This window comes from Delphinus delphis, chromosome 1, assembly GCF_949987515.2.
Source record: "Delphinus delphis chromosome 1, mDelDel1.2, whole genome shotgun sequence".
Lineage (NCBI taxonomy): Eukaryota > Metazoa > Chordata > Mammalia > Artiodactyla > Delphinidae > Delphinus > Delphinus delphis.
In genome coordinates this window covers 123,835,150-123,859,034 of record NC_082683.1, presented here as the reverse complement: position 1 = coordinate 123,859,034, position 23,885 = coordinate 123,835,150, and the positions used below count along the sequence as shown (strand labels likewise).

The 23,885-nt window shown below is 41.8% G+C and overlaps 1 protein-coding gene across 1 annotated transcript in view; it reads left to right on the top strand.

Moving 5' to 3' along the window:
- Positions 1-23,885, top strand: part of ADCY10 (adenylate cyclase 10) — a 96,106-nt gene that overhangs the window by 60,498 nt on the left and 11,723 nt on the right. Inside the window, exons 21-30 of the mRNA XM_060009236.1 lie at positions 10,052-10,121; positions 10,912-11,143; positions 13,040-13,147; positions 13,655-13,836; positions 17,363-17,519; positions 19,551-19,755; positions 19,834-19,930; positions 20,185-20,300; positions 21,130-21,247; positions 23,153-23,348. Coding sequence (XP_059865219.1) covers positions 10,052-10,121; positions 10,912-11,143; positions 13,040-13,147; positions 13,655-13,836; positions 17,363-17,519; positions 19,551-19,755; positions 19,834-19,930; positions 20,185-20,300; positions 21,130-21,247; positions 23,153-23,348 — 1,481 coding nt within the window. The remainder of the gene's footprint in view (positions 1-10,051; positions 10,122-10,911; positions 11,144-13,039; positions 13,148-13,654; positions 13,837-17,362; positions 17,520-19,550; positions 19,756-19,833; positions 19,931-20,184; positions 20,301-21,129; positions 21,248-23,152; positions 23,349-23,885) is intronic.

Here is a 23,885-nt window from a genome sequence, read left to right as displayed (position 1 = left end):
CCCAATTTCGTTCCTTTTTATGGCTCAGTAATATTCCATTGTATATATGTACCACAACTTCTTTATCCATTCATCTTCGATGGGTGTTAGGTTGCTGCCATGACCTGGCTATTGTAAAAAGTGCTGCAATGAACATTGGGGTGCATGCATCTTTTTGAATTATGGTTTTCTCTGAGTATATGCCCAGTAGTGGGATTGCTGGGTCGTATGGTAGTTCTATTTTTAGTTTTCTAAGGAACCTCCATACTGTTCTCCATAGTGGCTGTATCAATTTACATTCCCACCAACAGTGCAAGAGGGGTCCCTTTTCTCCACACCCTCTCCAGCACTTGTTGTTTGTAGATTTTCTGATGATGCCCATTCTAACTGGTGTGAGATGATACCTCATTGTAGTTTTGATTTGCATTTCTCTAATAATTAGTGATGTTGAGCAGCTTTTCATGTACTTCTTGGCCATCTGTATGTCTTCTTTGGAGAAATGTCTATTTAGGTCTTCTGCCCATTTTTGGATTGGATTGTTTGTTTCTTTAATATTGAGCTGCATGAGCTGTTTATATATTTTGGAGATTAATCCTTTGTCCACTGATTTGTTTGCAAATATTTTCTCCCATTCAGAGTGTTGTCTTTTCATCTTGTTTATGGTTTCCTTTGCTGTGTAAAAGCTTTGAAGTTTCATTAGGTCCCATTTCTTTATTTTTGTTTTTATTTCCATTACTCTAGGAGATAGATTAAAAAATATCTTGCTGTGATTTATGCCAAAGAGTGTTCTTCCTGTGTTTTCCTCTAAGAGATTTATAGTGTCTGGTCTTACATTTAGGCCTCAAATCCATTTTGAGTTTATTTTTGTGTATGGTGTTAGGGAGTGTTCTAACTTCATTCTTTTACATGTAGCTGTCCAGTTTTCCCAGCAGCACTTATTGAAGAGACTGTCTTTTCTCCATTGCATACCCTTGCTTCCTTTGTCATAGATTATTTGACCATAGGTGTGTGGGTTTATCTCTGGGATTTCTATCTTGTTCCATTGATCTATGTTTCTGTTTTTGTGCCAGTACCATATTGTCCTGATTATTGTAGCTTTGTAGTATAGTCTGAAGTCAAGGAGTCTGATTCTTCCTGGTCCATTTTTTTCCCTCAAGACTGCTTTGACTATTCAGGGTCTTTTGTGTTTCCATACAAATTTTAAGAGTTTTTGTTCTAGTTCCATAAAAAATGGCATTGGTAATTTGATAGGGATTGCATTGAATCTGTAGATTGCTTTGGGTAGTATAGTCATTTTCACAATGTTGATTCTTCCAATCCAAGAACATGGTGTATCTCTCCATCTGTTTGTATCATCTTTAATTTCTTTCATCAGTGTCTTATAGTTTTCAGCATACAGATCTTTCGTCTCCCTAGGTAGGTTTATTCCTAGGTATTTTATTCTTTTTGTTGCAATGGTAAATAGGAGTGTTTCCTTAATTTCTCTTTCAGATTTTTCATCATTAGTGTCTAGGAATGCAAGAGATTTCTGTGCATTAGTTTTGTATCCTGCAACTTTACCAAATTCATTGGTTAGCTCTAGTAGTTTTCTGGTGGCATTTTTAGGATTCTCTATGTATAGTATCATGTTATCTACAAACAGTATCAGTTTTACTTCTTCCTTTCCAATTTGGATTCCTTTTATTTCCTTTTCTTCTCTGATTGCCGTGGCTAGGACTTCCAAAACTATGTTGAATAATAGTGGTGAGAGTGGACATCCTTGTCTCATTCCTGATCTTAGAGGAGATGCTTTCAGTTTTTCACCATTGAGAATGATGTTTGCTGTGGATTTGTCTTATATGGCCTTTAGTATGTTGAGGTAGGTTCCCTCTATGCCCACTTTCTGGAGAGTTTTTATCATAAATAGGTGTTGAATTTTGTCAAAAGCTTTTTCTACATCTATTGAGATGATCATATGGTTTTTATTCTTCAGTTTGCTAATATGGTGTATCACATTGATTGATTTGCATATATTGAAGAATCCTTGCATCCCTGGGATAAATCCCACTTGATCATGGTGTATGATCCTTTTATTGTGTTGTTGGATTCTGTTTGCTAGTATTTTGTTGAGGAATTTTGCATCTCTCTTCATTAGTGATATTGGTCTGTAATTTTCTTTTTTTGTAGTATCTTTGTCTGGTTTTGGTATCAGGGTAATGGTGGCCTCACAGAATGAGTTTGGGAGTGTTGCTTCCTCTGCAATTTTTGGGAAGAGTTTAAGAAGGATGGGTGTTAGCTCTTCTCTAAATGTTTGATAGAATTCATCTGTGAAGCCATCTGGTCCTGGACTTTTGTTTGTTGGAAGATTTTTAATCACAGTTTCAATTTCATTACTTGTGATTGGTCTCTTCATATTTTCTGTTTCTTCCTGGTTCAGTCTTGGAAGGTTATACCTTTCTAAGAATTTGTCCATTTCTTCCAGGTTGTCCATTTTATTGTCATAGAGTTGCTTGTAGTAGTCTCTTAGGATGCTTTGTATTTCTGCAGTGTCTGTTGTAACTTCTCCTTTTTCATTTTTAATTTTATTGATTTGAGCCCTCTCCCTCTTTTTCTTGATGAGTCTGGCTAATGGTTTATCAATTTTGTTTATCTTCTCTAAGAACCATCTTTTAGTTTTATTGATCTTTGCTATTGTTTTCTTTGTTTCTATTTCTTTTATTTCTTCTCTGACCTTTATGATTTCTTTCCTTCTTCTAACTTTGGGTTTTGTTTGTTCTTCTTTATCTAGTTCCTTGAGGTGTAAGGTTAGATTGTTTATTTGAGATTTTCCTTGTTTCTTGAGGTAGGCTTGTATAGCTATAAACTTCCCTCTTAGAACTGCTTTTGCTGCATCCCATAGGTTTTGGATCGTTGTGTTTTCATTGTCATTTGTCTCTAGGTATTTTTTGATTTCCTCTCTGATTTCTTCAGTGATCTCTTGGTTATTTAGTAACGTATTGTTTAGCCTCCATGTGTCTGTGTTTTTTACGGTTTTTTCCCCTGTAATTCATTTCTAATCTCATAGCATTGTGGTCAGAAAAGATGCTTGATATGATTTCAATTTTATTAAATTTACTGAGGCTTGATTTGTGACCCAAGATGTGATCTATCCTAGAGAATGTTCCATGCGCACTTGAGAAGAAAGTGTCATCTGCTGTTTTTGGATGGAATGTCCTATAAATATCAATTAAATCTATCTGGTGTATTGTGTCATTTAAAGCTTCTGTTTCCTTATTTATTTTCATTTTGGATGATCTGTCCATTGGTGTAAGTGAGATGTTAAAGTCTCCTACTATTATTGTGTTACTGCTGATTTCCCCTTTTATGGCTGTTAGCATTTGCTTTATGTACTAAGGTGCTCCTATGTTGGGTGCATAAATATTTACAATTGTTATATCTTCTTCTTGGATTGATCCCTTGATCCTCATGTAGTTTCTTCCTTGTCTCTTGTAACATTCTATATTTTAAAGTCTATTTTATCTGATAGGAGTGTTGCTACTCCAACTTTCTTTTGATTTCCATTGGCATGGAATATCTTTTTCCATCCCCTCACTTTTAGTCTGTATGTGTCCCTAGGTCTGAAGTGGGTCTCTTGTAGACAGCATATATATGGGTCTTGTTTCTGTATCCATTCAGCAAGCCTGTGTCTTTTGGTTGGAGCATGTAATCCATTCACGTTTAAGGTAATTATCGATATGTATGTTCCTATGACCATTTTCTTAATTGTTTTGGGTTTGTTTTTGTAGGTCCTTTTCTTCTCTTGTGTTTCCCACTTAGAGAAGTTCCTTTAGCATTTGTTGTAGAGCTTGTTTGGTGGTGTTGAATTCTCTTAGCTTTTGCTTGTCTGTAAAGATTTTGATTTCTCCATCGAATCTGAATGAGATCCTTGCCAGGTAGAGTAATCTTGGTTGTAAGTTCTTCCCTTTCATCACTTTAAGTATGCCATGCCTCTCCCTTCTGGCTTGTAGAGTTTCTGCTGAGAAATCAGCTGTTAACTTGGTGGGAGTTCCCTTGTATGTTATTTTTCGTTTTTCCTTTGCTGCTTTCAATAATTTTTCTTTGTCTTTAATTTTTGCCAATTTGATTACTGTGTGTCTTGGTGTGTTTCTCCTTGGGTTTATTCTGTATGGGACTCGCTGCGCTTCCTGGACTTGGGTGTCTATTTCCTTTCCCATGTTAGGGAAGTTTTCGACTATAATCTCTTCAAATATTTTCTCGGGTCCTTTCTCTCTCTCTTCTCTTTCTGGGACCCTTATAATGCGAATGTTGTTGCGTTTAATGTTGTCCCAGGGGTCTGTTAGCCTGTCTTCATTTCTTTTCATTCTTTTTTCTTTATTCTGTTCCGCAGCAGTGAATTCCACCTTTCTGTCTTCCAGGTCACTTATCCATTCTTCTGCCTCAGTTATTCTGCTGTTGATTCCTTCTAGTGTAGTTTTCATTTCAGTTATTGTAGTGTTTATCTGTTTGTTTGTTCTTTAATTCTTCTAGGTCTTTGTTAAACATTTCTTGCGTATTCTGGATCTTTGCCTCCATTCTTTTTCCGAGGTCCTGGATCATCTTCACTATCATTATTCTGAATTGTTTTTCTGGAAGGTTGCCTATCTCCACTTCATTTAGTTGTTTTTCTGGGGTTTTATCTTGTTCCTTCATCTGGTACATAGCCCTTTGCCTTTTCATCTTGTCTATCTTTCTGTGAATGTGGTTTTTGTTCCACAGGGTGCAGGATTGTAGTTCTTCTTGCTTCTGCTGTCTGCCCTCTGGTGGATGAGGCTATCTAAGAACCTTGTGCAAGTTTCTTGATGGGAGGAACTGGTGGTGGGGAGAGCTGACTGTTTCTCCGGTGGGCAGAGCTCAGTAAATCTTTAATCCACTTGACTGCTGATGGGTGGGGCTGGGTTCCCTCCCTGTTGGTTGTTTGGCCTGAGGCAACCCAACACTGGAGCCTACCTGGGCTCTTTGGTGGGGGTAATGGCAGACTCTGGGAGGGCTCACACCAAGGAGTACTTCCCAGAACTTCTGCTGCCAGTGCCCTTGTCCCAACAGTGAGCCACAGCCACCCGCCGCCTCTGCAGGAGACCCTCCAACACTAGCAGGTAGGTCTGGTTCAGTCTCCTATGGGGTCACTGCTCCTTCCTCTGGGTCCCAATGCACACACTACTTTGTGTGTGCCCTCCAAGAGTGGGGTCTCTGTTTCCCCCAGTCCTGTCAAAGTCCTGAAATCAAATCCCACAAGGCTTCAAAGTCTGATTCTCTAGGAATTCCTCCTCCCGTTGCCAGACCCCCAGGTTGGGAAGCCTGACGTGGGGCTCAGAACCTTCACTCCAGTGGGTGGACTTCTGTGGTATAAGTGTTCTCCAGTCTGTGAGTCGCCCACCGAGCAGTTATGGGATTTGATTTTACTGTGAGTGCGCCCCTCCTACCGTCTCATTGTGGCTCCTCCTTGTCTTTGGATGGTGGGGTATGTTTTCTGCTGAGTTCCAGTGTCTTCCTGTCGATGATTGTCCAGCAGTTAGTTGTGATTCTGGTGTTCTCACAAGAGGGAGTGAGAGCATGTCCTTCTACTCCACCATCTTGGTTCCTCTTCGTGAATAGATTTCTTAACAGAAGTTTATTTTTCCTAGAGTTTCTAGGAAACTTTTTTTTTGCCATGTCTTCTTTATAATATCCTGCTTCAATCTTGGCTGGACAGTCTGTCCATTACCCCTGAATCTCCCAAAGTGTGAGGTATGCTTTTATTTTAATAATTATTTTTATTTTATTTTATTTTATTTTTGGCTGCATTGGGTCTTTGTTGCTGCATGCAGGCCTTCTCTAGTTGCGGCGAGTGGGTCTACTCTTTGTTGCAGTGCATTGGTTTCTCATTGTGGTGGCTTCTCTTGTTGCGGAGCACTGGCTCTAGAGTGCAGGCTCAGTAGTTGTGGCTCACGGGCTTAGTTGCTCTACGGCGTGTGGGATCTTCCTGGACCAGGGCTCAAACCCGTGTCCCCTGCATTGGCAGGCAGATTCTTAACCACTGTACCACCAGGGAAGTCCATGAGGTATGCTTTTAAGAAATGCTGGAGGGGCTTCCCTGGTGGCGCAGTGGTTGAGAGTCTGCCTGCAGATGCAGGGACACGAGTTCGTGCCCCAGTCCAGGAAGATCCCACATGCTGCAGAGTGGTTAGGCCTGTGAGCCATGGCCGCTGAGCCTGCGCATCCGGAGCCCGTGCTCTGCAACGGGAGAGGCCACAACAGTGAGAGGCCCGCATACCGCAAAAAAAAAAAAAAAAAGGTTGGAGAAGGACATATCATAAGAGGTTCAAGGACACAGCATTAGCTATGAATCAGATAGTGAGGAAGTTGATTTTCTTTTTAATTCTCTATCAATCCTCATGTCCTTCCTAAAAACTTATCTGACTCTTGATCCATTCCAAGGATCAACAGCCCATGGGCTCCCTCCTGGGCTCTTTCGTTCCACTTGCTCCATCTAATTCTTCAGGGAGCACTCCTCTCATTCCTTGATCTTCTTGACATGTGCTGAAATCTCATTTAATGTTTCGTTTACTCATTCATCAAATATTTATTGGGTTTCTGATATGTGTCAAACAGTGCTCTAGGCACCTTAGATGCATCAGGGAACAAAACAGCATTCTGTTGCAGAGAAGCAGACAATGGAGAGAAAACATTAACAAAGAAGTAAATTCTGTAGTATGTGTAAGTGATCCCAAGGAGAAAACCAGAAAAGAATGTTGGGTAGGGCAAGGGAGATGAGGAGTGCAGAGTCGTTAGGGTAGCCCTCAGTGAGAGGTAAGATTCATGGAAAGGCAAAGGAAATGAGGGATTTTATTGTATGGATGGCTGGGGAAGAGCATTCTAGGCAGAGGGGAGGGCCAGGGTCATGGCCCTAAGATAGGAATTGACCCCTTCCATTCTGTATATTGTGAGTTTATGCTTTTAAAAATTATTTTATTCTTGTTTTAATGGGGTAAAATGTGCTGGTCAGGAGATAAATAAAAGAGGTCAGTTTTTCATCTTGAACTTGAAGTCTTATTTCTGAGTCTTTGAAACCACAGGTGAGCAAGTACTCTCTTTGCTTTTCTCCTTTATTCTGAGAACCTACAAGCATTCCGTATATTTCTTTTCTTTTGATTTTTACAGATCCTCTTTGAAGTAGGGAACTTTTAATATATTTCCTTCATAAATGAAGAAAATGGAGACCTAAAAATAATATGATTCACCCAAGGGTTGAATGATATGACAAAAATCATATCTCATATATCCTGACTTTATTTGCTTTATTTAGCCAATATTGCTTTTTGCCACATCTCATTCTATCACTATTACAATTTGAAATATAAAACAAAACATATAGGATGTTGAAGAAGGAATAGCATTGATTAGAATTAGTATTGGCTGCATATAACAAGAACCCAGCTAGAGTGGCTTAAATTTATTATTAAATGTATTTCTCTCTATGTAAAATGCTTGTCTCATCACTGGGACTGGTTTGGTGTCTTCATGATCATCAGAGATCCTTGGTTCAAAATAGTAGCTGGAGTTCCAGCCATCATGTTCACATTTAACACTAGAAGGAGGAGAAAAGAAACCAAAAAATGAAAGGGATACCCCTTCCTTTTTCAGTAGTTTTCTAGAATTCTTCCTACCCAATACTCCCCTTATATCTCAAGGACCAATACAATACAATACAATAGTCACATGGCTATATATCCAGTTGCAAGGGAGGTTGGAAAATGTAGCTTCCCCAAGTAAAATTGAGTTCTATTACTAAGGAGAAAAGGGACAATGGAAGTTGAGATAGGAAACAAGCAGTTTCTGCCACTGAGATCTGAATCATTTTTTTAAAATTATTATTTCATTTATTTATTTTTGGCTGCATTGGGTCTTCATTGCTGTGCATGGGCTTTTCTGTTTGTTTGGTTTTTTGTTTCTAGTTGTGGCGAGGGGGGCTACTCTTCATTGCGGTGCGTGGGCTTCTCGTTGCAGTGGCTTCTCTCATTGTGGTGGCTTCTCTCATTGCGGTGGCTTCTCTTGTTGTGGAGCATGGAGTCTAGAGCTCAGGCTCAGTAGTTGTGACACATGGGCTTAGTTGCTCTACGGCATGTAGGATCTTCCTGGACCAGGGCTCGAACCCGTGTCCCCTGCATTGGCAGGTGGATTCTTAATTACTGCGCTGCCAGGGAAGTCCTGAATCATGTTTTTAAAAACTTACTTTGCCTTCATTTTAGAAAACAGATTGAAGAGGATAGGAATAGGAGGGAGATCAGTTTTTCACACTTGTCTAGATGAAATTTGGTGATGGACTAGGGTGGTGCTCTAGAGAAGATTGACAGAAGAAGATGGATTCAGATATGTATTGGAGTAGACATAATGGGACTTTCTGATGGACTGAATGGGGATAGGGGTGAGGGAAAGAAAAGAATCAAGGACGTTGTCTAGGTTTTTGCCTTGAGGAGATGAATATGGCAGTGATGCCTTGAGAAATGAATATACGGCAGTGATGCTTACTAAGACAGGCGAAACGTTGGTGGATGTAGGTTTATGGAAAAGAGATTCAAGAGTTCTGTTTAGATCATTTTAATTTTGCAATTAGGCATCCACGTGGTAGCTGCCAAGGAGACACTTGGATGTATGAGTCGGTAGGTAAGGGTTGATGTCAGGTCTTAAAGATGTAAAACCAAAAGTCATTGTCATATGGGTAGAATTTAAAGTCATGGGCAGGTGAAATTATCTAGGGAGAAATTTGGATGGAGGAAAGAGCCCACAGTCAAACTGAGGCTTACCAAAATTTGGAACATTGATAGAGGAGTAGGAGCCAGTAAAGCGAGCAGCCAATGAGGGAGGGAAACAAGGGAATGGGTATTTTGAAAGCCGGTGAAAAAAAGGGAGTGGTCAATTGTCGTAAATGCTGCCAAGAGGTGTAATAAGATGCAGACAAAGATGTAACCTTTGGATTTGGCAACTTGGTTGTCACTGGTAACCCTGACAAGAAAGTTTTAGAGGAATAGGAGGATAAAGGCATAATTCAATTTATTCAGCCTCTAGTCTACTAGAGATAAACTAGACAGCAGACTAGGAGAGGTGGGCAAATTAATCCTTATACAGCGTGATAAAGGATGATGATAGAGGTCTGCATGGGGTCAATGGGCACACACAAGTTGAGGGACTAATTCTATGGGGCAAGGGCACAGAAAGCTTTCAGAAGAAGGTGGTAAGTATCAATAGATGCTGAAACTGAATTTTGTAAATTAAAAGATCTGTGGAGTCATGCATTCACCTTGGAGTCAGGAGACTTCCATCACGAACAGATATATGATCTGAGACAAGTCCCTTCCCCTCTTTAGGATTCTTCCTTCTCCCTGAATGGAGAAGTGGCTAGATTTCAACAATCCTCATTTGTTTTCTGTTTTAAGATCATTACGGAATTTTCTAACCTACTGAAGTCTAGATAGACTGAAGGTTTCAAATTCAAGGCTCTCAGCCCTTAAGTTAGCCCTTTGGGGTATTCCATTAATTGTCTGTATTTCTCCATTAGAAGCTGACATCGCTTTCTTCAGCATCATTAATTCATAGTTTGAATTACTGCAGGGTAAATTAGTTAGGATAATGTTATCATCTAAAACAAACCCCAGCATTTCAGTGGGTTAACACCGTTGAATGACAGGTTTTTTTCTGCCCAGGTAATGATCCAATGAGAATGTTGTCCAATAGCCTTGAACACAGTCAGTCAGGGACCCAGCCTCCCTGACTATGTTGTAGATTTGCTATCCCTTAGATCCCCACAGTTAATTTGTTTTCCTGTGGAAGGAGAAGGTAGTGAAGATATCTAACCATCTCAATTCAGAGGTGACATATATTACTTCTGATGGAATCCCATTTTCAAAGTAAACACATGTGTTCACTTAAGATGCACTGGGGACTGGAAAATGTAGATCCTGGCTGGGCAACAAAAACTTTGTCATGGAAGGGGAACAGGAAGCTTCAGCGGACACCGGACATCTCTGCCACATGAACATTTCAATGACCCATACAACTCACTTGTTTGTTTATTTTCCAGCTGAAGAAGAGATCACCTTTTCCAGAATAGAGACTTCTAAGAGATCTGCAATATTTTCTGAAAATCTCAGGTACAGGCTTCTGTAATTGTTTAGGAGGTAGAGCTGAACAACTGGCATTAAATTCAGGACACTGTTAGAATCACTTGTCTGACCAGTACTCTGGGTCTTTTAGGCACAAATCAGAGGGTGTGTGTGGTGAGTTTGGTCAGTAGTTATGTAATGGAGCGGGAACCTATGGGCCCTTCCCAGGACAGACCCCCTCCCCCATATCCTCTGCTGTAGCTCCTCTTTGGGTTTTTTTGTTTTGTTTTGTTTTAAATATTTATTTACATATTTCGTTGCGCTGGGTCTTAGTTATGGCAGGCGGGCTCCTCAGTTGTGGCATGTGGGATCTTTTGTTGCGGCAAGCAGGCTCTTCGTTGTGGTGTGCGGGCTTCTCTCTAGTTGTGGCACACAGGCTCCAGAGCACATGGGCTCAGTAGTTGCCACATATAGGCTCCTTAGTTGTGACAGGTGGGCTCCTTAGTTATGGCTCACCAGCTCCTTAGTTGCAGCATGCATGCATGTGGGATCTAGCTTCCTGGTCAGGGATCGAAACCGGACCCCCTGCATTAGGAGTGCAGAGTCTTAACCACTGTGCCATCAGGGAAGTCCCTGTAGCTCCTCTTTGAAGTACCTAGATAATAGTATCTGATGCACACTTCCTGAGTTGTTTTACAGATGCTAAAACCACCACCAAGTGGAAGAAATCTACATTAGATTTTCTTATCTTGCTGTTTTGTTTTTGAAGATATCTTCATCTCAAACACTGTACTATATCTACAAATTATTACTCCTATTTATTTCTGCATTTGGACAGTTCTGAAGAAATAAGAGAAAAGATCTTGAGTTTCTTTGACATCATTATATCAAAGATGAGGACATCTGAGAATGACATCATCCCTCTGGAATCTTGCCAGTGTGAGGAAATCTTAGAGATTGTCATCATGCCTCTGGCTCACCATTTTCTGGCTTTGGGAGAAAACAACAAAGCCTTATATTACTTCCTAGAACTTGCGTCTGCTTATCTCATCTTGGGTGATAATTATATGGTAAGGTGTTTCTGCCCAGATCCCCTCCACCTTTGAGACGGACCTACAGCCCACAGGACCAGAAAGAAAGCTCTAGTGCTTTTTTTTTTTTATTATTATTACTTCATGTTCTTGATTCTGAGCAGCACCGCCTTCTTTGAAAATCAAATTGCTCAGAAAGGAAATGAGCTGAGATTGTGAAAAAGTCAGAACAAACCACAACTACCATTATACATCATTTAAAATACTGCCGTCATTAGAAACTTGCTATGAATCGTCTACCTACATGGGACCCTGGTTTCAACTCTTCAGTTTCAGTAGCGTCTCCCTCAGTAATGTCCCAGCCGCATTTGCTCTCCGTCTTCCCCAAGTATCTGTCAGCACAAATACCTGTAGGTCTTTGAATAAGCAGAAATCTAGTTTTAGTCTTGTGATCCCTGAAGGGGCTCCGCTCACTTTGGTCTTCATGTAACTTGTGCTGAATTATCATACAAACCTTTAGGCCACCAAAGCCCTAGTGACTATTTCTCTAGGATAATTGTAAATAACCTTCCAGGGCAATATGCCCTTAGAAATGTGGGGATCTGATACATATGATGAAATAAAAGAATTTATTGGTAAGTAAGTTGGGAAGCGCTGAGCTGAATAAAGCTAAATAGATTTTTGTCCTACAATATTTCAGGGTCTTAATACGCTAAGATCCATAGAAATCTCCCAGAGGGTTGGGCTAGGACTGAGACGTATTTTTTCTCTCAAACTTATTTGACCTTAGACCACTTTTCATAGAGCAGCTGGCTGACCAAGCTTCCACGAACTCACTTGAGGAAATGCCTTTCTGGGCAGAGCCTCCCACACCCGAGTAGCCATGGCTGCCACCCTTTATGCCTGCACTTGTGGACGGTTTCAGATTTTATATTTGTGGCCTAATTAAACTCCACACCTTAGATTTATATGAAATTTTAAAATTAAACCATTAAAAATGTCAGTAAGCTGTGGTTCTCTCAAATATTTATGAACAAAAGGCTCCTGTGCATATTTTATACACATAGGTGAAGAAGGCAGTGATGCGGCCAGTGAGTACCAGGAAGAGAAGGTTTAGGCAGCCTTGGGGGCTAACTTGCTAAACCTGTGCTCACCCTCATCTCATTATCCAGGGAGTGACAAATGCTCAGGAAAACAATGACTGGAAGCAGAGCCCCAGTGCAGGGTCCCAAAATGTGCCATTTGCTTCCCCGTCTCCCAGCAAAGAAACCTTGTCTCCCTCTTTCTGCATCCAACACCTACGCCTTAGGCTGCATGAGACTTGGGGACAGTGCCCCACTTTATTTTACTCTTCAAGTCTGACCTTGCCTTGGTGTTTACAAGTGCCAAGACTCTCTTCACGATTTCATAGGACGTTGAAGACGAAGGGAGGAAGCTTGCTCAGGGCCTTACCTTCCTCTTCCACTTCCCAACGATGGCCCTGGCAAAAGAAATGGGAGTGGCTCCTAACTCATTCCAAAAGTAGAGACTGGCTTGTCATAGATGTGAGGATGCTCTCAGGAGCCATGAGTACACTATTGGAAATAGGGAGGTTGGCGATGGAATTACTCAAAGAGGGAAATTGCCCTGGGGAAAACTTCAGGTAAGGTGACTTACATGACAACATGAGGAAAGGAGGAGGTTTCTAGATTCATCCTCTAGAATGAGATTCAGTAAATCAAGAGGAACATGAAGGTGACCCATATCTTCAGCAGGAACTTTCCCCACCCTTTCTGTCTAGAGTTTGAAGGACTCTGGTCAGGAGCTGAAGGAAGAGAGGGAGGTGGGAGCTGGGTGGTCCTGTTTCTCTTCCTTCAGTAGAGTCTGGGGCAATGGCCCCTCCTTGGTCCCAATCCCTGATGACTCAATACCTTCTACTCCTTGTGCTGGTTGCAGGCTTACATATATTTGAATGAGGGAGAGAGGTTGCTGAAAATTCTCAAGAAGGAAAAATCTTGGAGTAAGACTTTTGAGTGGACTACCTTTTTTACCCTCAAAGGTCAGGTAAGAAACCATTAGAAACGCAGTTCATCTGTTCTTTATCACTGTGGCTTTACGTAGAAGAAGTAGTAGAAGTCATCCCTATACTTTCTACATCCTCCTCCCATCCTCTGCCACAGATCTTTCCCAAGATTCCAGAACCCCAAGCCCCGGGCCTCAAACCTCCTCACCATCACTTGTCTGCAGCAAGATCTTCTTTAGCCTCTCGGTTGACAGCTTTATGAAATGTTTATCTAACAACCTCCCAAAATGGACAGGAATGGGTAAACATTTTCTCGGAGGTAGATGATGAACAATGAGGATGCAAAGTCCTAGTCATTCAACCATCCTTCCACAGATACATCCAAGAAACATTTCCAATTGTGCCAGGCCCTGGGAGATCTTGTTCCTGGGCCTTAAATGACCTTTTTTGGATAAGATTCCTTAACTATGTGTTTTTGGAACATACCAACCAAGCTTAGAATCACTGCTTTTCTTCTTTTCCTTTCTTCCCCGTTCTTCTCCTTGTAGGTCTGTTTCAACATGGGCCAGATGGTGCTTGCCAAGAAAATGCTGAGGAAGGCCTTGAAGCTCCTCAATCGAATCTTTCCTTACAACTTAATCTCCTTGTTTCTCCAGATTCATGTTGAAAAAAACAGACACTTTCATTATGTGAATCAGAATCAGCAGGCCCAAGAGAGTTCACCTCCAGGGTAAGGAAGGAGCTGGGGAGAGCTGGGTGTCTCATCTCACTCCCCAGAGGAGAGAGACCTACACATAGTTCAACAGTCAGCCCCCAAAGCCTGGGCCTCTAGCGGGCGCAAGGAGTCCTGGTGTCTCGCTGGTGTGGGAGGGGATGTGTGGGAGCGGGGCTCTCAGGCCAGGGCTGGGTTGCCTCAGAACAACTTAACAGGCAGCTTTTGCCAAAGGGAGTTCAGGTGACAAAACCTTAAGGGAGTCCTTTGCAAGGTGAGCTCCAGTGCCCCTCCCCACTCATCTTACCCACTAACCCCTCTGGCCATCCACGTTCCAATGGGAATCTGCACCCCCTGTTCCTAGAGCCTCAGTCACAAGTCCTCTTCCAATTCAGTGCTAAAACCGTGGGTATTGTCCCTGCCCCCCCAAAAAATGGCAGGTCCTGAAGACATCTGCCAAAAGACAAAACAGCCCACCCATTTTTTAACTCTATACAGATACGTGGGTTACATGGGGTATCCATCGGTCAAGATTATACCATTAAGATATGTACATTTCAATGTACGTAAATTTTATCTATAAAAGAACTATAAAAAATAATGAGGTGGGGTAGGAGAAGGAAACAGAGTAGAAGGACAGACGTAATAAGAATGTTGATAGTTGCTGAAGCTGGATGCTGGGTACATGTGGCTCATTATATTTTTCTGTTTTACTGTGTGTGCATGTTTGAAATTTTCCACAATAAAAGTTTTAAAAATGTATTCCCCCTACCTAGCAATTCATACCAAGAGAAATGCCACCTAGTTGGGGATCTGGAGAGCTGGCAGTAGATCTCTTCCATCTTGGGAGAGGCCAGCTGCAATATTCCCACAGGTTCTGCCTGAGATACAAGTATCTATTTCTATGGGCAAATTGCTGCAATTCTTTGGCAATCCCACCAAAAACTGCCTTCCCCAGTTTCCTGAAAGTGTTCCCTTGACTATGGGGGAGGCTGGGATGGAAATGAGGTGCAGCTGAGCTCCTTTGCAGGCTGGGGACAGGCTTCTGAGAATCTAAGCCTGCTGCTTCAGGAGACACCAGGAGGGGGAGGGGCGGGGAGAAGTTCAGCAGAGATCTCTCGGAGAGGTAAGAGAGAATTGGAGTTCGGGTTCACACAGAGGGTTGCCAGATGAAATAAAGGATGCCTAGTTGAATTTAAAGTTCAGATCAATAATAAATGATTTTTTTTTAGTACACCTTATATCACACAAGATATTTAGGACATATGCATTCTAAAAAATTGTTTTGAAATTCAGATTTAACTTGGCATCCCATATTTTCATTCCCTAAATCTGACAAGCCTAATGTACAGCCACATTTTGTAAAAGGAATAAGAAGTACCTGCACAAGAGGAGAAGGTGAAAAAGTGATGATCAGGAAGAAACTACAGAACAATTGGCTTAAAATGCTGTCCAGTCAAAAGGTTCTCATCTCAAAAATAAGGACGTTAAGAAACAATATTTAGGGGCTTTCCTGGTGGCGCAGTGGTTGAGAGTCCGCCTGCCGATGCTGGGGACACGGGTTTGTGCCCCGGTCCAGGAGGATCCCATGTGCCGCGGAGCGGCTGGGCCCGTGAGCCATGGCCGCTGAGCCTGCACGCGTCTGGAGCCTGTGCTCCGCAACGGGAGAGGCCACAAGAGTGAGAGGCCTGCGTACCGCAAAAAAAAAAAAAAAAAAAAAAAACCAATATTTAATGTCAGAATTTCTACAGCTTCATGAACTCCCTATGTTATAAGGGATTTTACCTTCTCCATGTTTCCTTAGAAACTTTAAAAAAAATAATTTCCACAACAGAATGAATGTCATCAATGTCTAAACTGAAAGTACCTGGAATTCTTCTTTAAGAATCTCTAGTAGGATATCTTCCTTTCTTCTCATCTTTATTTAAAATCTGCTTTTTTTTTTTTTTTGCGGTACACGGGCCTCTCACTGTTGTGGCCTTTCCCGTTGCGGAGTACAGGCTCCGGACGCGCAGCCTCAGTGGCCATGGCTCACGGGCCCAGCCGCTCCACGGCATGTGGGATCTTCCCTGACCGGGGCACGAACCCGCGTCCCTTGCATCGGCAGGCAGACTCTCAACCACTGCGCCACCAAGGAAGCCCTAAAATCTGCTTTTTGATAGTTATTTCTAGTTATATTTTGTTTTCTTGGCTTTGTTAAATTACTAATATTGCAGCCAATTTAGGATCCCATTTTTATCACAAATAGAGAAGATTGGGGACTACTTTACCAGTTAAATGACTTGTGGATGCTGTGGCTGAGACCCCAAACATTCTCGGTATGTGGTCAGCCGTCCTTCCCTTGAATAATTCCAGCACAGGAAGTTCACCATCTCCTGCGACATTCCACTCCGTTGTCAGAATGTGTTTTAGTCTGTTTGGACTGCTGTGACAAATTACCACAGGCCGGGTGGCTTATTAACAGCAGAAGTTTATTGCTCACAGTTCTGGAGGCTGGAAGTCTGAGGTCCTAGTGCCAGCGTGGCTGGGCCAGGGCCCTCTTCAGGGTCACAGGCTTCTTCTCGTATCCTCACATGGTGGAAAGGGACCGGGAACTCTGTGGAGTCTCTTTTATAAGAGCTCTAATCCCGGTCATGAAGGCTCCACCCTCATGACCTTATCATGTCCTAAAGACCCCACCTACTCTTACCGTCACTGTGGGGAGTTAGAATTCAACTTATGAATTTTGGGGGATGCATTCAGACCACAGCAGAATGGGATTGTTTAAAAGGCTCATTTCCTTTGTTGAGCTGAGACCTAGTTCCTGACAACCATGTGTAACAGAAGAAATGACACACTGGACTGGCCGGGCTGGAGGTGGCCAAGGCTGGAGTCCTGGCACCATCACATTCTAGCTATGTGACTTTGACTTAATTACTTAACCTGTCTGAGTCTCACCTTCCGCTCATGTAAAATGGGGTTAATTATTCCTTCCTTTCTTACGGGGTTGTCATCAGTCTCAAATGTGATAAAATGATATAAATGTGCTTTTTAAATAATTTCATTTAAATGGCAATGAACTGACAGGGGACAGGTGAGTTACATCAATTACCTTAATTAATCATCACAAAGTAGGTATTATGGTCCCCATTGTCCGGTGGAAAAATTGTGCTTCATAAAGATTCATGCACATGTACAAGAAGATCCTACTGTATAGCAGGAGGAACTATATTCAATATCCTGTGATAAACCATAATGGAAAAGAATATTTTTAAAAACTAATGTATCCATATACATATGTATAACGGAATCACTTTGCTGTACAGCAGAAATTAACACAACATTGTAAATCAACTATGTGTCGATAAAAAAATACTTTGTGCTGAAACTGAAAAAAAAAGACAATTAACGTGCATGTTAATTTCCACGTAAAGGAAACAGGCCTCAAACTCAAGTCTGTTTTGACCCCCAAGCCAGTAGTGAGGACTCTGCCCCTGCGCTTCCCTCAGGCATGCTGGTGGCGATACCTTCTTCTTATGTCCCATGTGTGTACTTTATCTAATAGGAAGAAGAGGCTGGCGCAACTTTACCAGCAAACCACTTGCTTCTCCTTACTGTGGCGGATCTATAGCTTAAATTATTTTTTTCACTACAAGTATTATTGCCACCTGGCAGCTCTGATGCAAGTGAATACTGCCCTGGAAACTCAAGATGATTTCCAGGTAGGGTATTTTTGTAGCTGCTTTTTACGCTTCTGAATCTCATTTGGAGAGAAAAGCCTAGTGAAAGCCAATCAAAATTCAAAATCATGAAGATTTAATAAAAACCTTCCAGACTAGATTGTTCCGCTGAGGCTAGCAGTTGTCAAACACTTTGGTCCCAGGATCCCCTTATACTCCTAATAATTGAGGACCTCAAATAGCTTTTTATATGGGTTTATATATTTATATTTTTTATATGGGATCGTATATTTTTATGGGGTATATCTATTGATACTGTCATATAAGAAACAAAAACTGAGATACTTCAAAAATATTTTTTAGAGAAAATAAACCCATGACATATGAACATAATTAACATTTTCACTGAAAAAAAACTTTATTTCCCCAAACAAAATTTTGTGAGAAGAATGGCATGTATTACATTTTTGCAAATACCTTAATGTCTGACTTCACAGAGACAGCTAGATTCTCAATCTGCTTCTCCTTTCACTTCCTTGTAATGTCACATAACTCTCTCTTGGAAAACTCCACATTGTACTTGTAAGAGAATGAGGGTGAAAAAGGAAAATGTAACAGGATAATTCTTTTAAAAAGATAAAATCATTCCCTGGCGGTCCAGAGGTTAGGATTCCGTGCTCTCACTGCCGAGGGCCCGAGTTCAATCCCTGGTCAGGGAACGAAAATCCCACAAGCTGCACAGCATGGCCAAAAAAAAGTAAAAGTAGAAGAACACCCATCAAAGATGTTATTGAGCTCATTAAAGTTAGTGAGAGAACTAGTAAGATGTTACAACTGGTTCCCAGGGGAATTTAATTTATGAATGTATACAAAACTAGTCTAGTCACAGGGCAAGAATAGAATCACTTGTATTCCACTGAACATTTCTATTTCTATGAAAAAGAATCATTTACATTATTACCAGTTTCCCAAAGGCAGTGAAAGGCAGAGATATAACCTTGATGAATGAGCTAGACAGGACACCCACTGAATTTTTTTGTTTTGGCCCATTTCAAGTTCTTTCACTGTTTTTCCTGAAAAACTGCTACACACAAAACAAATGGTCCACAAAACATTCTCCCTTCTTTCTAAAGGTTTTACCATGCATTGTTATCATTAACCAGTCTTTTGCTATTAAACTTAAATGGCCAGTTGAAACAAACAGTTTTAAGACTGTTCTTCCACCACTGGTTAAGACTGGGGTGGCAGGTATTGGGGATAACATTCATTTAGCCTTCTGGGCTTTCTGGGCAGACTTGGTGACCTTGCCAACCCCAGCTGCCTTCTTGTCCACTGCTTTAATGACACCCACAGCAACTGTCTGTCTCATGTCACGAGCAGCAAAATGGCCCAGAGGAGGATAGTCAGAGAAACTCTTAACACACATGGGTTTGCCAGGAACCATATCAACGATGACAGCATCACCAGATTGAAGAGTTGTTTAAAGAGTAACCAACTTCTCTTCAATCTCCCTGTTAAGTTTAGAACTAGAGTCCTTAACATTATTTTTGAAAGCAAACAAAACCAAACCAACCTTCCTTTATTGTTAAACAACAAAAGCAATACGTGCTTGTTATAACAATAAATTAAACCTCACAGAAATGCATAAAGTAAAAAGTCCCTCAAATCTCTACTCCAACTGCAACAAATAGGTAACTGCTTTTTACAGTTAACCCGTTTGGTAGTTTGGAATGAATCCTTCCAGGCTTTTTGGTATGCGGTCATATATCCACACATATAAGCTATTGCTTTTATTTTTCACAAAAGTTAAAATTCATATATTTTGTTTAAGGATCCTGTGTAGGCAAAAGGGGCCATTGAGCTTGTCCTGGATCATGCATTAAATAGGTGGCAGAAACTCAGCTTAATTTCTGTATCTAAGCCTATGGTTTTGCCAAATGTCCAGCTCCATTCCCAAGCTTAATAAATCCATGTTTACTGGCAGATGATTGGTGATATCCTGGGCTTTCTGCTTCGGGTTCCATCCCAGTCTTGCCCCGTCTCTCCTCTTCTCCTCCACTGCTGCCATTTCAGATCATTAAGGCCTACCTGGACTATTCACTGTACCACCATCTAGCCGGCTACCAGGGCGTGTGGTTCAAATATGAGGTCATGACCATGGAGCACATCTTCAACCTCCCCCTGAAACGCGAGGGCGTTGAAATCATGACCTACGTGGCCGATACACTTGGCTATATCAAGCTCCTAATGGGTCACTTGGACTTGGCCATTGACTTAGGTAAGCCCTGGTTGGTCAAGAAAGAACTTGCAGATACAGGTAATGCCCAGAAATATACTGGAATTGTTTTCTTCCCAGGCTCTCGAGCCCACAAGATGTGGTCATTGCTTCATAATCCCAACAAACACTATCTGGTCCTCTGCTGGCTTTGTAAATCCCTCTTCTTGAAAAACAGGTATTTATCTCAAGGCATTTTCCAAACCAGGACCAGAGGCACAGGCCAACTTGGCCTGACTCTGGCCACCCGATAGAGAGGTCCAGGAAAGAACAGTTTGAACAGAGAGCCAACTTGAGATTTAGGAGTGGGTTTGAAGTCTGTTGAAGAATCGTATTTGGTCCTGAATGGCTGGGCAGGACTGAGACTAGGACTGAACTTCCTTCTCTCCGCACACACTATTTTTTAATCCTACCACCTTTTCTTATCCATAGATACAAGCAACTGATCCAGGTGCTGGGGTGGCTGTGGGATCTTTCTGTAGCAGAAGAGCATATCTTCAGCAAGGCATTTTTCTACTTTGTCTGCCTGGACATCATGCTTTATTCTGGTGAGCATGGCCTTGGAATTTATAAGAAACTGGGGGAATAACACTTGCGTTGGTGTGGTGTGGCAGGTGACAGGGCTAGGGCTTTGAGACCACTGGGTTTCTGGCTAGAAGGTGCGAGGATTGCAAGGGACCAACAAGCAAGAGAATTTAGAATTTAAGCTGCCAGTTAAAGCGTCAGATCATTTGTCACACAAGTGATAGAGACTGACAGGATCTTACTATGTGGCTTCTACTAGGGCATTTAATTTTTAGCAGGATAGACTTAGAGACTTCCTGCTTGAAAATGAAGGGTAGGGCTGCTAATGGTGAGGTGAGGGTTCCAGGCACTGGCAGCTGTTAGTGATTTGGAAAACAAGTTCTTTCCTGATAGTCTTCATGTTACACCAGGTAGGCAGGCCTCAGTGTACATACTAAGCCAGAGGGGCCAAACTGGGCATTCTTTTTCCCAGCCATGTTTTCACCGAGGGATGTGGATATTGCTGCCAGCAAGGGAAGTGTGAACGCGAAGACTGAGAAGTCCCAGGCTGCACTGAGGCTGATTCCTTGGGCTCAAGCAGGGAGGGTTGGTTTAAACCCCACTCCTGCCTAGTTGATATTATGGACTTGTGTCTTATACACATAAACTTCCACAAAAGCAGGGGCTCAGCAAACAGGGCAGTGCAGTCACCTGGTTGTTGCAATCCGTGGGACCCTTTGGATTCATAAAATAATCAGAGACCGAGGCCTGTCCTCACAGTGGGAAATTCTCCTGGGAGCTGTTAGGCCAGAAAGACGATACCCCTCCACCCCTAATCTACCAGCCAAGCTCTCCTGTTTCTCTCTTTTTTAGGCTTTGTTTATAGGTCATTTGAAGAATGTTTGGAATTCATACACCAAAACGAAGACAACAGAATACTGAAGTTCCAAAATGGAATCCTCCTGGGACTTTACTCCTGTATCGCTATCTGGTAACAATGTGTTGCATACCACTGAATTCCCACATTTGAAAATGTTGAATCCTGGAAGAGTTCTATGAGATTTGACAAAAGGAAAGAAAAGAAAGAGAAAGTACTTTTAATTTATACCCAAGACAGATTGAAAGTGACAGGGCAGATTTATACTGAAAAACACCTTGGGGATCACCTAGTTCATCCCGCTCAGCTGAGGCCAGTAAAGCGATGCCACTTCAATTGTACTCAATGCAACAAGCATTTATTGCGTACATAGCGTGCAGTATTAATACAGAGATGAATAAGAAAAGCGTACTTGCTTCTGAGAAGTGTTGGGGGTTTGAGGGAGACTAATAAATAGCACTACTTACCCCCTCCCCACCCCCAAGATGGAATCATAGTCATTGTTAATAGAGCCGATGTTGGAGGATATGGCTTGTATCTGCAGGCAAGTGAGCTTCCTAATATTGAACCCCAGGATTAGACTTACCCATCAGCAGCAGGCAGTTCTAAAAAACTCCACCCCCTCCCCACCCCATTGAGGCAGGAAGTACCATGCTCCCCGTGGGTCTCACTGGCTCTCAGGATGGAAGAGAGCTACACCTGCCTAATTTCTGTCCCAAAGTCACCAGCCTACTAAGTCACCCCTTGTCATTGGAGGAGTGAGTGAGGCAGGGAAAGAAATGTGGAGCTTTGCACCAGTGGAACTCCCTCACATGGAAGGAAACGTCAGGAGGGTGGAAGAAGCAGGCTTCCTGTATCTCCATTAACCCATTGAGCATGAGGCTTAATCTCTTTAACCCATTACATTTTTTAAACTCAATAAGCCTGTAGCTATGGCTTTAGCTTCAAGGAAGTAGATGGACAGTGAGGCTCCAGAACGTTAAATAAATTACTTCCACAGCCATCCCCAAGACTGAAAGTCATTCCCTATTCCACCTCCCATCTCAAATTATATATGCAGTCATGTTGTCCAGTATCTAAAGATTTTGTGATGAGATTTAAATGATAATACGAAGACATTCCTATGTAAAGTGCCACAAACTAGAGCAGTTTCAAATTTGAATAGAAATCTCCTCTTATTATAAAACTCATTGGGAGAAATTAAAATCCAAAAAATCAATTACCCTGGCCAACTAAAGTCTAAAGAAGTGAAAGTTCAAAGTCAAATTAATTTGCCTTTGTGAGTTAAAGTTCAGGGAATCTAAAGTCCAAAAATCACCCTAATTTCTTATTCTACTCTACCTCACCTGAAGCGTTCTTGCAACAGCTGTAGCTTAGGCCAATACTGCTCCCACTTTATGGGCATGGGAATCATCTGGAGAGTTTGTTAACTCAGATTTCTGGCCCCATCCCCAGAGCCTGTCTGATTCGGTAGATCTGGGCTGGACCAGAGAGCTTGCATTTCTAAGGAGCACTCAGATGGTACTGATGATGCCTGTCTGTGGCCCACACCTTGAATAGTATCAGCCCAGGCTCGCTCTCTCTGAAATCAGAGCAATTTCTTCAGGCCCCAGAATTTATAGCTCCAAGTGCCTGATCTGTTTCATTTTTTTCCTGGCGACACCGAGCAGCCTGTGGGATCTTAGTCCCCTGGCTAGGGATTGAACCCCGGGCCCCTGGTAGTAAAAGTGAGGAGTCCTAATCACTGGACTTCCAGGAAATCCCCTCACTTTAAAGAGTCCAAAGAATTAAATGGTAGCTAATATTGCCCAAGTATTCCCCCCAATTATATTCATTTGAAATCATCAAAAAATTCTATTCTGTCCTTGCTGCATACCACATAATTTTCCCTGAATAGGCCAGTGGCAGGCTTCCAGAGACCAATGTACTAGGAGCTACACCTCTAGAGAGACCCATTTCAGGAAACCAGCCCATTCCGAGGGTGATGGGGATTTCTCTTATTCTTCTGTGGTGATACAGGTATGCCAGACTTCAGGAGTGGGACAACTTTCACATATTTTCCAACAGAGCCAAAAGTCTAGTGTCAAGAAGAACCCCAGCAGCTCTTTACTACATAGGCCTCAGTAGGTACATGGAAGGGCAAGTTCTCTACCTTCAAAAGCAAATTGAAGAACAATCAGAGAATGCTCAGGACAGTGGAGTTGACCTACTCAAGGTAAGGCCTCTTCTCTGGTTTCCCCGGTAAGTCATGCCTTAAATGGATTTTTCTCTACCTCCTGTGATAATTATTTTCTCTGATTACAGAAGTTACACATGTTTTATAGTTTAAGTTTTTGAAGGCCACTCCCTCCCCGTAATTAGAATATAAATTGCCCACAACCTTACTACTCAGAGATAATCACTTTATACATATTGAGATATCACTTTCCAAGTTTTCTTCCATGTGTGTGCATGCATTTCCATTTTTTAAACTACTAAATAAGATATATTTATGAATAATTCCCTGCCGTTAAATTGTTTTCTGCACCACTAGTTAAAAGGAAGCCTAGTATTTTATCTTACAGATATACTATTAGATGATATTGCCAAACTATTCTTAGATAGAATTTTTCTGTAGTACTTTATTGCTGTTGCTGTGATAAACATCTTGGTAGATAAACCTTTGCACACAGCAATTTAAAACATTCAGCTGATACGTAGTAAGGACTTGGTACTATGTGTTGGGGTACAAGAGTGAGCAAATTAAACCTGG